Source organism: Crinia signifera, chromosome 6, assembly GCF_055691185.1.
Source record: "Crinia signifera chromosome 6, ASM5569118v1, whole genome shotgun sequence".
Taxonomy (NCBI): Eukaryota; Metazoa; Chordata; class Amphibia; order Anura; family Myobatrachidae; genus Crinia; species Crinia signifera.
In genome coordinates, this window is record NC_139222.1 from 180588700 (window position 1) to 180607650 (window position 18951).

An 18951-nucleotide genomic window follows, 5' to 3' on the forward strand; every position below is an offset into this window, starting at 1 on the left:
ACTCTACCATGAGGTAGCTGCTTAGGGTGCTGGGAGTGGAGGGGGTGCCACCTATACTGTCTATCACAAAATGAAGGACGTCTATGAGGAAGACATCCTTGTTGTACATAATGCAGGTGGTGGCTATGGAACTTCTAAGATGCCACCTTTACACTTTCACTTGAGGGGCTGAATAGTGGGTATTGGTGGCTGTGGGAGGTTGGCAGTAGATTTGCCTAGGGTGCTAAGAAGCCTCACACCAGCCCTGAGCATATGACCATATGATTTTGCAAATAAGTGAATGCAGTATAGCTAGATGCAGCCACATTCACACGTACCGGAGTATGGGTCCCTAGAAAAACTAATAGAGAGAAAAGGGTTGTGTGCTTATGGACATCTATCAGAGATATTCAATTTCTTCATCCCTGATGCACATTAGCTATATAGGTCATGTTTGTCTCGATCTATGAGGAAAAAATTGTGAAATTCCATAGTTTGGGTGGCCCAAACCAAGACTTTACATGCCCAATGTAGATCTTTACACAGTTTAGAGGAGAAAAACTGTCAGGTGCATTAACTTCTAATGGACAAAAATAAAGCATCCAGTTTTTACCCTGCACAGAAATAAATTAACTCTCTGTACTTGTGACATCTGCCCTACCTGCAGTGCACATGGTTTTGTCCATTAGAGAGAGAGAATTTGCTTTTGCGAGTGAACCAGAATCAGGCCCATTATGCAGTACAAAGAGGAGCTATTTTTTTTTAATTTCATGTCTGAAGATCTATTTCTCTTTTTAACTCCAGCTATCCTAGAGAAGCCACTAGAGAAAAAATCTGGCAGGAATTATGGTCCACCAGGTACCAAGAAACTGATCTATTTTATTGATGATATGAACATGCCAGAAGTTGACACTTATGGAACGGTACAGCCTCACACGCTTATCCGCCAACACATGGACTATGGACACTGGTAAGAAGCATACATATGAATTTGGTAGTAGCGGAGTGTAAAGGCTTTAGTGTAAGATTGCAGAAAACATAAACTTTGGACATGACTGTCACTCTGGCACGATATAGCCTGGGGACCATTTTCTCTCTAGTGATTTTGACTGTAAGGCACCACAAATTCAGACATCTGATATAACAGAGCAAACCTTCTCAACAGGTGTTCCCTCACAATGGACCAGTCATGGATTAAGATACGGCTAGAATTATCCTAGTGCTCTGATGACATAATTCTGATTAAACACTGGTTTCAGGCATTTACTGTAACTGAAATGTAACTCTTACTGTGGTCACTGGTTCTTTGTATCACAATGGGTAGGAAGTAAACATTACAGTACAACAATTTGGATTCTTGTGGGTAGCAATCTAACAATATCTAACTGTTCAGTGGGGATGCAGTTAAAATCCCGGCGGTCGGGATCCCAGCGTTCAGAATCCCGACGCCGGAATTCCGACCGCCGAAATCCCGACACATTCTCCCTCCAGGGGTGTCCACGACACCCCTGGAGGGAGAATAAATTAGTGTGCCAAGCGTAGCGAGGCACCGGGCCCGCTGCGTGGCGAGCGCAGCGAGCCCGCAAGGGGGGGCGATCCACGTCCCCCCCTTGTCGGGATTTTGGCTGTCGGGATTCCGGCGTCGGGATTCTGAACGCCGGGATCCCGACCGCCGGGATTCAATACTGAATCTGTTCAGTGAAGCACCTACATGGTTGCACAGTGGATATCTTTACAGACTCACAGCACCACTGGGCTCACCGGAACATTTCCATATTGTACCTATGTGGAGTTCATATCTTTTCTTTGATTACATGAGATTCCTCTATGTACACTGAATTTATTTCACAATAGAACGACCTATTGGTAGGATAATTGGCTTCAACCAATAACTAAGGGTGTGAGTGATGCAGTCGCCTAGGGTGCAGGGGTAGCACTGTTACTGCACATGCAAGATACCTGGAACCATATTCTGCAGCTAATAGCACTGCTGTACAGCTGACCAATCATTCTATGGATGCTCTAGGTCAGGGCTGGGCAATTGCGGCCCTCCAGATGTTGATGAAGTACACATACCAGCATGTCTTGCATCAGTTTCAGCATGGCCACATAGCAAAACTAATGCAAAGCATCCTGGGATGTGTAGTTCATCAACATTTGGAGGGCCGCAATTGCCCAGCCCTGCTCTAGGTAGTACTGAACTTCCCTATGATGGATAGCACATATTGTTGTTTATTAACAAGCTGTATTGCTTTGCTTTAATTTTTAAGGTATGATCGGAACAAGCTGACAATGAAAGAGATCATGAATGTCCAGTACGTTTCTTGCATGAATCCCACTGCTGGTAGCTTCACCATCAATCCCCGACTACAGGTGTGTACATTTCATTTAGCATGTCTTACACTGTTTATTCATAATGTGTATAAAATATTCTCTTACATGTTTGTCCCATTAAACACATTAAGGACTTCAGACAGCTACAGTTTGGCTTTCATGTCAGCAGGTTTGGACTGGCCCACAGGGGTACAGGGGAAACCACTGGTGTTGCATATCCTCCTATGGATCACATTCTAATCTGTGCATTTGAATTATGCATAACACATAGGATACATCATACTGCACAAGACTATGGTATATTCTTTACAATGCAGTCATGGTTGGATTAAAGGGGGGGGGGAGGGGGTCAGTACCCATGGGCCCCCCTCTAGCTAGGGCTCCCTGGTTTGCATCTATTTAAAATGTGACATGCATGTGACAATGATTAATGGTGCTGAGCATCGGGTGCCAAGGCAAGACAAGTGTGCAGTGCATTACTGGGAGTTGACTAAGTCCCATGACACTTTGCACAAGAGGGCAGAGGCTGAGAGGTTTGTGCTGAGCTCTGATTGGTGGAGCTCATTGCATGCTTCTCTGGCCCATGGAAGAGAGCAGCAGCAGCCTAGTCATGGGAGGGGTTTTAATCAGAGGCAGCACTGAGTCTGTGAGGTCTCCTACAATCCTACAGAGTAAGGTACAGAGGGACAAACACAGGCTTTTCATGTGGTATGTGTGTATATATACAGTATATCCCCACCTGCAGTTACCCATTGACCAAGTTCATACTGTCTTTACTCTGTGTTTTGACAGTGTAATATTCTCCCATGCAGTGTGCGGCCAGTAATGACAAGTGCAAGGGGGCCCCCCATGTCTAAAGTGCCCCCCCCCCCCCAAGGCTTAATCTGGCACTGAATGCAGTGTTGTTATTTATCTGGTACATTATCATGCATGCACTGGCAGTGTTCAATATACAGACCCTACACTCTGTAATGGTTTGCCAATCCTCATGGCAGCTGGCCACACCCCCTCTAGAGACATTTCACACCCTTAAAAATGGCCCCCTGCCACTGCATTCTCTCTGTGGGCCCTTCATGCCCCTTTTTGACAATGCATGTTACTATCTTATTGGTTTACTTGTTTAAGACCACTGTGCTTATATGCAGATAAGACAGGCAATGGCTAGGTGGGCTGCAGCCAGGAGCAAGTCGATAGAATGTCTTTTAAGTTACTTTTTAAATAAGTGCATTACGAGGTGTTCATCTACTATATCTCATTCAGTTAGTGTTGGGTTCATGCATTCTTTTCTACTACAGGCATTAGGTCTTGTACTACTTGTGTCTTGGTGTCAGTTGGCCAACATGACCTCTTTATAGAGTTGGTATAATTTCACTTTAATCAGGTAAACACATTAATTACACACTTTTTAATTAAAAAAATAATAATGATGAAATATGTTTACCCAATTCAGAGACATTTCAGTGTGTTTGCGCTATCCTTCCCTGGCATGGATGCTCTTTCTACAATCTACAACACCATTCTGACGCAACACCTGAAGGTGGGCAACTTCCCGACTCCTCTGCAGAAGACTACACAGCAGCTGATTAGCTTAGCCTTGTCAATGCATCAGAAAGTGACCTCAACCTTCTTGCCAACTGCCATAAAGTTCCACTATATATTTAACCTAAGGGACCTATCCAACATATTCCAGGTAAGTGCTGCAATTCAATGTGGAGTCTGTTTTTATTGTCACATCACGGTTGTCTACAAATTAAATTTACTTAATGCAGTCTTGCGGCTTGTCCAGATTTTCAAGGAGAGATTATTGGCAGGAATGTTCACACATTCTCGGCTTGATTGGGTACAGTAAGGACCTTACTCAGGTTCATGTGCACCCGTGCACGGGTGCGCAATGTTTTACAACTACACATGCACATTTCTGCGCATGTGCATACACTGTGTGCGAGCGGCACCGTGAACACAGTGTTCGCCGGGTGCTCACACACAACACTGCTGGCGGGGAGGCATGGTGAAGCGGGTCGGGGATGCGGCCATGGGAATGCCCAGTATTTCATGGGCGCTCCCATGGTAATGACCCAATGACGTGGGTGCTGGGAGCGGGCAGCTGACATTACCGGATGTCAGCTGCCCGCCATGTTTCCCTCCAGAACACATGAAAAGCTAAGACACCTAAGAGTGATGTAGGGGTACTTATGTATTATCTGGGCTCCCATGTTAAATGCACCCCATTTTTTCATACCCCTACTATCCAAATACGCATGGAGTTGATTTTATATAGTGTGGCGAGCGCAGCGAGCCACCGTGCCCGAAGCGTGGTGAGCGCAGCGAGCCCCGCAAGGGGACGCGGTCTCATAAGAAAAACGGGAGCCCAGATATTACATAAGTACCGATGTAGGTTTGGCCCCCATAGGCTGCAAATGGATGTTTATGCAAAACATCCATTCGTAGCCATGCGGGCGATTGCGCCCTGCGAAGGGGGGCAGCGGCCTGTGCGAGTGGCGGGCAGGCTTAAAATTACATGCATCTGCGTGTCAACTAGAATAACTTTCTATGTTTGATTCGGACCAGCCAAATTCCCTCAACAATGGCCTGCAAATCAGCAAGTGTCTTCTTATTGCTGTCAGACAGTACTGGCAGCGAACTGAGCTGCTTCAATGTCATAAGCGGTTATATTCATTAAAAGGCCCAACAGTGAGGGCAGCCATAAGTTGTCATAATCATTTGTTCTGCTTCCAGACTGACACATTTGGCTGCATGCACATCATGCAACATACTATGGTGGTTCTTATATGTAGAAATCAAGTGATCACATCAAGGGATTTTGTGACTAGACTCAGAACCTACAATGACATTTGTCTAATGCTGCTTTGTAGAATCATTACTGTGCTCTTGTCAGCTGTTACTGGGACGTTACCAAATTAAATATAGGTTTTTTTTTCCAACAAAGATTTTTGTAAGAGATTTGTAGGCTGCCAGTTTAATGCATATTCAGATCTCACAATGCAGGGATACTCTCATATCATTCTTCATTAGCAACACTAATTGAGGTTCTGATTTCAGCCCGTGTTAGTAATGAGACAATTAGCATAGGCCTATTTGTAATGAAGGGAGCTGTCAACTTGTTTTGACAAGGAGGATCATGTCGGGCCTTCTAGTCACTGCTGAGTACTTACATGAGACATTAATCCTGTAAGGTAACATGACAAAATCCGAGCCATGAGACAGCTGATCGCAGACGGGGAGCAGGCAGCAATCTGTTGGTAATCATCTTGGTAAACAAAGGCTAGCAAACCTTCAAATCAACAGCTGAACACCTCTGTAGGAGGAAAATAGCACTTTCGGTTTTATCTCGCAGTCCTTCTTTTAAAGGATAATTTAATCTTAGGACAGGGAAGTTGCTTATGTATTGCCTTTAATCAAATAGGTAGCTGCTTCTCCTAAAGCAGATCACAAAAGTTTAGAGTTAATATAATGTTGTATCACACATGGTGTATTAAATATTTGCTCACAGAGTATGTTTAGGCCGGGAATTAAAGTAAACTAGTAATGAAATGCAATCTGAGATGGGCACCTATAGTAGTATCTCTTTTTTTATATAGCCCAGTAGGGCTCTCAACTTTACCACTGTGGATGAGTGACTGTACTGTATCCACAGCATTATTAGAGATCATATTATCTTGTCAGTGATTTATGTGATTAGGTAATGTTCTGCACTCTACTGCTTAAGTCTACTTTATGCTATGTACTGTAGATCTATGTTCATTTGCCCATGCCTAGCTGCCTTTTGCCATGTGACAGGTCAAAGGGTGAAATCCTCCATTTTACTTACTGCTTCAGTTAATCTATGCTGAGATGCTGAGAAGCTGTGTTACTACAGGTCTGCTTACCCCTACAGGCTTATATCTTCTTACCACACACATAATAACACACAATTACAACAAGAAGAACATATATATTGTGTACCCATGATCTCTTGTACATGTACATTGATGTACCCTGGATAATTACAGCTACATTATATGGACAATCATTTCAGTCTGTATCAATAAAAGTTTAAAGTTCCAGAAGTTTCATTGTGCATTAAGAGAAGATGGGCTTGGTTAAGCTGTCTGAATAGTTACACACTCCATACGTGTAATGAGGGTCAGAACAGTAAGAAGATAACCTTTCTGCGGGCTCAAGCTTACAGACTCACAGCCAGGCTGGTGAAACATCCATCTCACAATATACAGATCCACGATCCAGTGACTACATCCATACAGCCAGAACTTTCTACAAGTTTGCTCCGGATTCATCGTCACGTGCAGCTGATATCGGATCTAAGGAGTGTGTGTCACAGTCAGCTTCACACAGATCTCAAGTAAGTGTGTGCAGCACATAACATATCCTGATAATCATCAGTCACAAAGCTGCAAGTGCCACATCATGGCAGACTATGACTCTAATGCAGAAACTGCAGCAAATGCAGATGATGAAATCCCATCACAGTCCCAGCAAGATGGCACTAAGCCTATACTTACACTTAAGCTGTCTCAAAAGGCCAGGGAAAAATACATCAGTGAGACAGAGGGATACCAAGAAAGACTAGAGAAAGCATGGGATAGAACTGAAACTGATATGCTTAATCTGTCATCTGCAAGCAGCATTCAGGAACAACTCCATAATGCTTTAGATCAGCTCAGGTCCAGTTATGCAGTTTATAAATTGCAGTCAGAGAAATATTCCACTTTTTTAATCAAAATAAATGTGGAAGAAAGCTTGATGGAACGTGACATACAGAGAGACATTAATAAGGGTCGTGACAGTCTCATATGTAATGCAGTAACAGAGGCAGAAACTAGATTAGACCGCTTGAGAGAAGTTCGCTCACAATACTCTAGTTCATCCAGCCACCATTCAAAAAAATCAAGATCATTGCGTTCCAGCATGTCCACAATGAGTGCTGCAGCCATAAAAGCACGTGCAGATGCTGATGCTGCAAAAGCACGGGCCTCTTATGGAAAAATGGAGATTGCATTAAAATTAGAAAAAGCACGCCTGGAAGCCAGTTTAGATGCACTGCGTCAAGAGAAAGAAGCAGCGGCCGCTGTTGCGCAGGCTGAGGCCCTTGAAGCAGCGATAGAACAAGGCAGCAGAGAGGATCTAAGTAGCCAAATTCTCTCAGAAGACCCTGAAAAGCGCACCAGAGAATATGTGCTAAGTTGTACCTGTGAAGAACCAGTTGTAAATGCTGAACCTTTAAATGCACAATCCGGCAGGCAAGTTGGCAGCCATTACAGTGATTTAGATAGCCTTTCACAAGCAAATGCACCTCATCAGCTTCACTTACCAAGTATAAATCAGCCAAACGGTATGCCATTTTCCATTCAAGAGCAAAAACCTACTTATGGATTACAAATACCTGATCAACAGAGATTCGCCCCACCTACCAGACAGATTGAGCAGAGCGATGCATTGAATCACAACATCCTAAATACACCACATCATACGCATGCTGTTACATCAGAAATGTCAGACTTTGTTAAATTTATGGTTCGCCGTGAGCTAGTTAGCACAGGGCTTGTAAAGTTTGATGACCGCCCAGAGAACTACAGATCGTGGAGGGCCAGCTTTCAAAACTTAGTCAATGGCCTGAACATCACTGCAAGTGAAGAACTAGATCTTCTAGCAAAATGGCTAGGAAGCAAGTCTTCAGAATATGTGAAGACACTAAGGTCAGTCAATGTGAATAATCCTTCAATAGGACTGAAACTGGTATGGGAAAGACTTGAAGAATGTTATGGTAACCCAGCAGTCATTGTAGAAGCCCTTCTTAACAAAGCTAGAAACTTTCCCAAAATCTCCAACACAGATAACCAGAAATTGCGAGAATTAGGAGACCTGTTGCTAGAATTAGAGTCAGCTAAAACTGATCCATTTTTACCAGGACTAAGCTATTTAGATACTGCTCAAGGGGTGAAACCGATTGTTGAGAAACTTCCATATAGCATACAAGAAAAATGGACTTACAAAGGCTCAAGGTACAAGGAAGAAAATCAAGTGGCTTTTCCTCCCTTCTCTGTCTTTTCAAAATTCATTCGAAGTTTAGCAAAGACAAAAAATGACCCAAGCTTTGCCTTTAACTCTCAAACTGCTGACAGTCCAAGTTATCCAAAAGGTGAAAGAACTACAAAAAGGTACGATAACTCCAGGACACCTATCTCCGTACACAAGACAGAGGTGAACACAGTGGCGGCTTCTCCTTACACAGTAGGCAGAATTATAGAGAATCCAGATAGACAATGCCCTCTACACAAGAAACCACACCCTCTTAAGAAATGTCGTACCTTCAGAGAAAAACCTTTAGAAGAGAGAAAGATCTTACTTAGAGACTTTGGGATCTGTTTCCGATGCTGCTCTTCTACAAATCACCTCTCTAGAGACTGTACAGCTGCAATTAAATGTTTGGAGTGTAACAGTGAGAAACATGTAACAGCTTTACACCCAGACACCCCTAACCCGAATTCTGCCAATACTCTCAGCCCTGTGTCAAAGAACGGCGGGGAGAAGGAGGGACAAAACATGGAGTCTTTAGTCACATCTGCATGTACTGAGGTGTGCAAAGAAGGGAATAGCAATCGATCCTGTTCAAAAATATGCCTGGTCAAGGTGTACCTCAAAGGACATGCGGAAACATCCATCAGAATGTATGCCATTTTGGATGATCAAAGCAATAGATCCTTAGCGGAGTCAGCGTTCTTTGACCTATTCAACATAAGTGAGAATCCTACTCCATACACAATAAGCACATGTGCTGGGACAAAAGAAGCATTAGGAAGAACCGCAAATGGTTACATAATAGAGTCTGTGGATGGAAGCCTAAAACTTCCACTTCCTACACTGACTGAGTGTGATCAATTACCAAATGACAGGAGTGAGATCCCTACCCCTGACGTTGCACGTCATCACCCACACTTGAGAGGTATTGCTGATCAAATCCCACCATTGGATGATTCTGCGCAAATTCTTCTACTGCTTGGCAGAGATATACTGAGGGTACACAAAGTCCGTCAGCATCGCAACGGCCCTAATAATGCACCCTATGCACAAAGACTCGACCTAGGATGGGTGATAGTGGGTGACGTTTGCATCAACAAGTTGCGCAGACCAGACAACATCAATGTCTTTAAAACTAATGTGCTTAAAAATGGTCGTGTATCTCTATTTGAACCATGCCCTAACCACTTCTTTATAAAAGAGAGTTTCACCAGAACAGCTCAACAAGGTCAAGGGAATCATACTGACAGAGAGCTTACTGCATGCAAAGGGGATGGTGAAGGCCTTGGTGATACAGTATTCCAGACAACAAAGGATGACAATAAAATTGCACCTTCAATTGAAGACAAGGAATTTCTAAAAATTATGGATACAGAATTCTTCAAAGATGAATCAAATAGTTGGGTTGCACCACTCCCATTTCGCTCATCTAGATGTCGCCTTCCCAACAATAAGGAACAAGTTCTCGCAAGATTCAACTCACTGAAGCGTAACTTGGAAAAGAATTCAGAATTGAAAGAACATTTTGTAGCCTTTATGAAAAACATATTTGACAACGGCCATGCAGAACAAGCTCCTCCACTCCTCAAAGGCGAAGAATGTTGGTATCTACCAATCTTCGGAGTGTACCATGCACGAAAGCCAGGTCAGATAAGGGTGGTGTTTGACTCAAGCGCTACATTTCAAGGTACTTCATTGAACAATGTTCTCCTCTCTGGACCAGATCTTACAAACAACCTCCTGGGAGTGTTAATCCGCTTCGGCAAAGAACGTGTTACTAAAATAGCAAATTTACCAGCTGAACATCTTACCATGGAACCTCCTTTTACATATGTGGGATTAGATGTCTTTGGGCCATGGACAGTCATTACACGTCGAACACAAGGTGGTCAAGCACACAGCAAACGATGGGCTGTTTTGTTTACTTGCATGAGCATTCGTGCTGTTCATATTGAAGTCATTGAGTCTATGGACACTTCAAGTTTCATAAATGCCCAACGAAGGTTTTTCTCAATCAGAGGACCCGCAAAACAACTACGTTCTGACTGCGGAACTAATTTTGTGGGAGCATCTAGAGAACTAAACATGAAGACAAACAATGTTGACAATGCAAGTGTGGAAAGATATCTACATGATCAAAGTTGTTCTTGGGTGTTCAACCCTCCTCATTCTTCCCACATGGGTGGAGTTTGGGAACGTATGATTGGAACTTCTCGACGCATTCTCGATTCTATGTTGTTAGATGTCAACTCTAAACAATTAACTCATGAGGTGTTAACTACTTTCTTAGCGGAAGTTTCAGCTATCATCAACGCAAGACCTCTTGTACCAATTTCTACCGATCCAGAGATGCCAGTTATCTTGACTCCAGCCACACTCCTTACACAAAAATCTGGCGTGTCTTCCATTCCATCTGGAAACTTTACTGATAAAGACTTGTACAAACGGCAATGGAAACAGGTGCAGTGTCTTGCCAATACCTTTTGGAATAGTTGGAAGTGTGAGTACCTGACTAATCTACAGAATCGTTGTAAATGGCAATCAAATTGCACTAACTTGCAAGAAAAAGACCTTGTACTACTTAAAGACAAGCAGGTCAGTCGTAATGAGTGGCCAATGGGACTAATTGTCAAAACCTTTCCCAGTGGAGATGGAAAGATCCGCAAAGTAGCAGTCAAAGTAGTTAAAGATGGAACTGCTAAGACATTCATCAGACTAATTACAGAGACTGTACTTCTTATGTCTCATCGGGATCTTCAGTAATTGTTATGCATGCATTTTTTTTCTGTTTTCTTATGTGTTGCATAAGTTTATTAGTGATAAGTTTAATAGTGATATCTACAGATATCAGACGGGGAGTGTACTGTATCCACAGCATTATTAGAGATCATATTATCTTGTCAGTGATTTATGTGATTAGGTAATGTTCTGCACTCTACTGCTTAAGTCTACTTTATGCTATGTACTGTAGATCTATGTTCATTTGCCCATGTCTAGCTGCCTTTTGCCATGTGACAGGTCAAAGGGTGAAATCCTCCATTTTACTTACTGCTTCAGTTAATCTATGCTGAGATGGTAGTGTCTAGATCCCATGCAGTTTAGGTAATTTTCCCATCATGCCCTGGGTCCACGTATACCTGGAGGGGGAATATAAATCTGTGGCGAGCGAAGCGAGCCACCGTGCCCGAAGCGTGCGAGCGTAGCGAGCCCGCGAGGGGACAATGCTGCAAAAATAAAACAAAATAAACGACACCTACATGAATTACACATAAATTTAAAAACGTTGTGAGGGCATCTAACAACTTCCGCCCTCACTGAACGTCACTTCCTGTAAGCTATACTGCATGGGAACTAGTCTCTACCATGCTGAGATGCTGAGAAGCTGTGTTACTACAGGTCTGCTTACCCCTACAGGCTTATATCTTCTTACCACACACATAATAACACACAATTACAACAAGAAGAACATATATATTGTGTACCCATGATCTCTTGTACATGTACATTGATGTACCCTGGATAATTACAGCTACATTATATGGACAATCATTTCAGTCTGTATCAATAAAAGTTTAAAGTTCCAGAAGTTTCATTGTGCATTAAGAGAAGATGGGCTTGGTTAAGCTGTCTGAATAGTTACACACTCCATACGTGTAATGAGGGTCAGAACAGTGACTACTAGTTATGTAGTAGATAGTGATATCAATACATTTCCATGTGCCTCTGGGTTTCTGGGGATTAGAACTGATTAATATACTCTAGGGGAGATTTTACTAGTGATGGATACAGTGGTATCACTAACTGTATGTCCTGGAGATCAGGACAATACATCTCTACACTAAATAGGTAACATCTTATCAGGCATAATGAGTGCTACACCTTTCCTTTAGACCAGATATATACAACTGAACAATATAAATTAAGGAGATCTTATCAGGGATTTAAGAAGAAATATATTACTACTTTGGGGGGCATCTAGATCTGTTGTGTAGAACATTTTGGTGCTATTCTCAGGGATCTGTTTTCCACTCCTCTTTGGGACAGGCATAGGAACAGTACACAGGAGACCAGAGGGGAAAGGCATTAGAAGGGTAGACCGGAGGCAAGATGGGGACAGGCACGAGAAGGGGACTGGCATGAGGAGGGGTAGACAGGAGACAAGAGAGGACTGGCATGAGGAAGGGTATACAGGAGACAAGAGGGGACAGGAATGAGGAAGGGTAGACAGGAGACAAGAGGGGACAGGCATGAGGAAGGGTATACAGGAGACAAGAGGGGACAGGAATGAGGAAGGGTAGACAGGAGACAAGAGGGGACAGGAATGAGGAAGGGTAGACAGGAGACAAGAGGGGACAGGAATGAGGAAGGGTAGACAGGAGACAAGAGGGGACAGGAATGAGGAAGGGTAGACAGGAGACAAGAGGGGACAGGAATGAGGAAGGGTAGACAGGAGACAAGAGGGGACAGGCTTGAGGAGGGGTAGACAGACAAGAGGGGATAGGAATGAGGAGGGCTATACAGGAGACAAGACGGTACAGGATTGAGGAAGGGTAGACAGGAGACAAGAGGGGACAGGCTTGAGGAGGGGTAGACAGACAAAAGTGAAAAAAACGCATGTCAACCTTTTCTTTTGTCTACAATTGATATGTTGATATTTTACTGGTGTCGACCTTTTGTCAATGTTGACCTTTTGTTCATGTCGACCTAGAAACTGTCTATTGTAAGACCCATATCCATCAGGGCTATGGGGCATAAAGATAACTAGGGCACGTTTATGGGGCATAATATTAACTATCTGAAGCATAAACTGAATAACTGCTGTGTTGCCTAGATGCTAGATTTTAGGATGGGGACCGTTCAAAATGTTGCTTTGGGGCCCATAATATTCTGGCTTTGCTCCTGGCTCTGTGATAATTTATAAGCTCCAGAGTGTTTGCTGCTTTATGTTTTATATATATATAGAGAGAGAGAGAGAGAGAGAGAGAGAGAGAGAGAGAGAGAGAGAGAGAGAGAGAGAGAGATGGTCGCTGCTACATGCTTGCAGATGTGTAAAGTTGACTTTCAATTGTGTAAGCTGTTATAATTAATTGATAATTAATTGTAACATTCACTTTATTTCAGGGCATTCTGTTCTCCACTCCAGATTGCCTTAAAACCCCACAAGACTTGGTGAAGCTTTACCTCCATGAATCTAACCGCGTTTACCGTGATAAGATGGTGGAACAAAAAGATTTTGACATGTTTGATAAGCTCCAGTCAGAATTGGTGATGAAGTTCTATGATGTAAGTAGCGTGATTGTGAAAGAATATTTCTCTTTGCATACTGTTTCCACTATTGTGTATACATGTCCGGAAGGGTACATACTGTATATCCTATAGATTGTAAGCTTGCAGCAGGGCTCTCCTACCTCCAAGTCTGTCTGTTGTTGCCCAGTTTGTCTTATCACTGTCTACTATTGTAAAGCGCAACGGAATCAGCTGCGCTATATAAGAAACTGTAAATAAATAAATAAATAATAAAATATATTCTACAGTATATACAGTTATGGGGCGAGATGTATCAAACGGAAAATGCGGTAAAACCCCGGTTTTACTGCATTTTCCAATGTATCAAAAACGATACCGCATTGAAGGGTATCGCCACCTTTGGGTGGCGATACCCTATAGAAGCCTGTCGGCTTCTTTTCGCCGCCTCCGACGCAAACCCGCCGCCTCGCCGACCCCCCCCCTCTGGCTTACTCTCCTGAAGGGTCCTCCTGGACCCCGGAAGGTAGACCCCTCCTCCCCCTAGTGAAGCAGCGGGACATCCTTCCGGCTGCAGGGGGGAGGAGGAGGCGCCAGGGACAGCCTGCTTAGCTGTCCCTGGCGTGAGGGGAGATCCAGGCGGCAGGGAGGTGACGGAGACCCCCGCACACCAGAGTACAGGTATCGCGGGGGGGGGGGGGGGCTCCGTCACCGCATTGCGATACCAGCCACATATGATTTTTTAAATAATATAAAGAATATTCCTAGAACCCATATTCTGTGTCATTTTCTTTATATTATTTTAGAAATTTATGACATTTCAAATCAGGGCCGGATTATAATGGGGGCACAAGGGGTCAGTGCCCCTGGGCCCCCCTCTAGCTAGGGGCCCCCTGTGGTTGGCATATATTTTTTAGCTAAAGGTTTTGTGCATGGGAGTCGGGTAGTGCTGAAGCTTCACCTATCTGCCAATGTGCCAATGATTAATGGTGCTGAGCATTGGGAGCCAAGTGTGCAGTGCATTACTGGGAGTTGACTAAGTCCCATGACACTTTGCACCAAAGGGCAGTGGCTGAGACGTTTGTGCTGAGCTCTGATTGGTGGAGCTCATTACATGCTTCTCAGGCCCATGGATAACAGCAGCAGCAGCCTAGTCATGGGAGGGTTTTTAATCAGAGGCAGCACTGGGACTGTGAGGTCTCCTACAAAGTAAGGTGCAGAGGGACAAACACAGGCTTTTCATGTGGTATTTATGTATGTATGTATGTATGTGTGTGTGTTTGTGAGGCCCCGATAAGGATGTCATTGTCAGCCCCCGGGGGAAGGCGGGTGTGGTGGTGGCGGTGACATTGCCTCCCTGTACACATCTCCCACCACATGTCACTGCTGGGCACTATGGATCCCTTTTTGCGCTATAAAAATAAATGATTTTAATAACATGAACTGTGTATCTTCCAATATGCCTCATGCTATATTGCACAACATGCCTTGTTCAATTATGTTAGATTCTAGTAGAGCAATAACTACAGATATAATATAGCATAAACCTAATTTATATATTGGGCTTTGCAACATTCTGGTCCATCTATCCATAAAGAGTATAACCTTGTGTTTGCTCAATATGTATGTATTGATTCAGTAAATAATCGTATCATTTTGATTGCATTGTGTAAATTAGGTTTTGCTTGTCTTAAAGTGGGTTCAAATGAAATAGACAAAGGAAGATTTCTTGTTCTATTTTTTATTCCTTTTTCCTAGCTACTATGGAGGGAACCTTCTTGTCATATTATAGGAATGCTTATTGAAACTGTCACTTCCCTTTCAAGTGCAAATATTAGCAATGGAATTTGTTATGGCATATTCTGTTAGCAACTGAGAATACTAGCTATGGGTAAATGGGTGAAAATTTTCTATGTATCTATGATGCCACAGGGTATACTAGAAGTATACACATTTAGTATTATTAGATACAATACAACTTGGAAAAACAAGTACCAAGGGTAACTAAGAAAATAGACTTGAGATCCCTGTCCAAACAATTTTAAAGCCTTCATCCACTAGTGGGAGGTATCACATGGGGTACCTCACATGCGATACCCCGCCAACTCACCCTGCAGCTCCCGGGCAGCTGCATCTCACATGGTGCATCGTATGCAGTCTTTTTTGCATACAACGCATCATATGCGATCTCAGCAAGGGCTACAGGTTTCTACAAAAATTCATGGCATCCCATAAGATCTGCGACTGCGAGGTGCACGGAAATGCGCCTCATAACACAATCGCAGGAAAATTACATGCAATGTGTCATAGAATACATTGCAGCAATGCATCAGAATCGTATAAAAGTGGCCATATTGCACTAGTGGATGGCGGCCTTAACACATGCACTTCATCCAAAGACAATGCTTTATGGTGAGAGTTGGCCATGGGGAAAAAGGGGGAAGTGTTTAGCAGAATTAATAGTACAACATTGTTAGTATGAATAATTATAATTCTAAGAGAATACGTACCGTAGTTTTGTTGTTATTGCTATTATTATTATTATTATTATTATTATTATAATGTATGTCTTATATTTGTTAACACTGAATCATTAATAAAGAACCTGGGTTATTATAAGTGTGACAAGGGTCATACTCCAGACAGTTTTATATACATGGTTATTGCCAGCAAATAAAGATATAACCTAAGATGGTACTGTATAATATGAACAGAATGCATATTACAACATGGTCTGCTTATTGACATAATACATACAATATAACATATCCTATGTAATATACAGCAATCAGAGATGTATATGCTGTACTTTTATTACGTAATCTTTTAATATGATTGACAAAAGTGGATGTTTTAGGCTGTGTTCTGTCATAGTGGAAATAAACAGCCGCTACCGAATGCGCTTTCTGCTGCTGTCAGATTACTGTATAAATTGGCATGTCAGAAACAATGTAAACTCCGGCTGAGCATTCCTGTGGATGATCCTTATTGGTAACCAGCGAGGGCTATAGGAAACCTGGCTAATGAACAACCATATGAAATCCTGGCACTCATTCACTTCCAGGAAACATGGGGTGAAATGTAATAGAATGAGAGATTCAGAAAGTGAGAGATTTGGAAAAAAATCTCCAGTTTTTTTTTTAAAGCGGCAATCAAAATCAAACTGGTTTTGCAGTGTAAATGATTGCTGCTTTAAAAAACCTGGATATTTCTTACCAAATCTCTCACTTTCTGAATCTCTCATCCTATTACATTTCACCCATGATGTCCAACTCCCTGTCCTGAACAATTTACCTGCACCATTTTAGTTGGGAAATACAGGGTTCTGTCTGCTTCTGTTTGTTCTCTGTCTTCTAAAGATGAGGTGCAATATTATCCTTATCTCACTCATCAGGACAAAGCAGGGTACTGTATACATGCATAGTGGTACATTGCAATGGGACAGAGTGTTAGAATGTATTTTATTTATGCAAAAGGTCCACTTTCTTGCCACAGAAGGGTTGCCAGAGGCAGGAGGCTTGGCCACAACACATTCACACCTGGCTAGATGGATTTATCCAGTTGTTGTTGTTTTTTTTAAATGTCTTGCAAACTCTTTAGAATCTGTAATGTTATTTAATATGTCTCTTCTATTGTAACATGATGTGTAGCATGTTGTAATATAAATATAGGGTAATCTAGACTATTGGTTGCTAAGCAACCTCCTATAAGACTGTAAGAATTCCAGTAGAAGATGTTTCCTGCACATCTGAATCGGCTCTCCTTTCGGCATTGTGCAATTTTCACCAATAGCAGTGATCACACTCTGGCCCTTATTCAGATCTGATCGCAGTACAAATTTGTTCTCAAAATGGGCAAAAACATGTGCACTGCAGGTGGGGCAGATGTAACATGTGCAGAGAGAGTTACATTTGGGGGGGGGGGTGTTGAAACTGAAATCTAAATTGTAGTGTAAAAATAATGCAGCCAGTATTTACCCTGCACAGAAACAAAATAACTCACCCAAATCTACCTCTCTCTGCACGTTACATCTGCCCCACCTGTAGTGCACATGGTTTTGCCCCTTTTGAGAACAAATTGGTACTTTGATCAGATCTGAATAAGGTCCTCTGTGTTTTGTGAATGTTCTTAATGTTCATAATAATTCTTACACATTTTTACTTAACAGGACATAAATGAAATGCTGGAACAAGCGAAGGAGATGAACATGTTCTGTCATTTCGCTAACGGAGTTGGAGAGCCCAAGTATATGCCGGTCCAGTCTTGGCAGTCATTAAATAAAATTCTGGTGGATGCACTGGATAGTCACAATGAGGTCAACGCTGCAATGAATCTGGTTTTGTTTGAAGATGCGATGTGTCATATGTAAGGATGTGATACTTTGGGAAGTTGTGTGGGGGACTGGAAATGATACTTTGTTGTGTAACTTGTTACTCAATGAGTTCCATACTTACTACAGGGCTAGGAAACATTATTCATAAAATTAGCTTAGCTATTATCACTTATTCTCTTCACCCCAAATTTCACTGGGGTTATTAGAACTTGTTGGTTATTCCAGAGACACAAATTCACCCAAACTTAGGGGTTCTGAGGTGAATCAAGTCAGTTCGGAATGACCTTGTGTGTCTGTGTGGAACAGGCTCAGATCTGACTGCTCAGATTTAGACTTGAGGGTGTTTTTTAATAAAACACGATGATGAATTAGAAACAAAACCAAAATGCAGGTGCCCGCACATAGCTCTAGTTTATTCTTAGAAAGATCTTCATTTTCATGGAAACCTCAAGGTAGTCCTGTAATAGCAGACCACAAACTGTACACATACATTTTGTATACAGTAAGCCTAAATCCAGCTATATTTACTGCAGGCTGCCAATGATCCTTGCCAATATAGATGCTGTTTGCTGCTATCCAGCATGTGGCAGTGTCTGTAAATATACAGTATGTATTTCAGCTGACCTGTAGCCACAACATCTTTTGACATAACGTAAGGGAAACGCGTAAATACTGCTCTTAATATCACATGGTTTAACATAGTGCCTCTTCATTATTTCTGCCCACCTTGCCAGGTTAGACTTCAACAGTTGTCAACAAGAAATGTACACTAAACGCTGGACGTAACACGACATGCCTGTATTAGCCAATCGTTCAGGCTCTCAGCACCCAATACCTATTGCCCATTGTTTGATTCCACCCAACAGTTGCAAAGTATTGGTAGGAGTTCCAGGAGAAGGGACATCATTGGACTTCTTCATGCTTGTGCATTTCTTTTTCTTGAGCATAGTGCTACAGCATCCAGCAATTTATAATCTAGGAAATGATGTAGGCAAACAAAATGCTTGTGCACATTTGTCATGAGG

At 42.5% G+C, this 18951-nt stretch overlaps 1 protein-coding gene across 2 annotated transcripts in view; it reads left to right on the forward strand.

The window, feature by feature from the left end:
• DNAH9 (dynein axonemal heavy chain 9) overlaps positions 1-18951 on the forward strand; it is a 367658-nt gene that overhangs the window by 162587 nt on the left and 186120 nt on the right. For both annotated transcript variants that reach the window (XM_083148325.1, XM_083148326.1), the window contains exons 40-44: positions 784-949; positions 2250-2352; positions 3764-4003; positions 13471-13632; positions 17762-17958. In XM_083148325.1, the coding sequence (XP_083004451.1) occupies positions 784-949; positions 2250-2352; positions 3764-4003; positions 13471-13632; positions 17762-17958 (868 nt within the window). The remainder of the gene's footprint in view (positions 1-783; positions 950-2249; positions 2353-3763; positions 4004-13470; positions 13633-17761; positions 17959-18951) is intronic.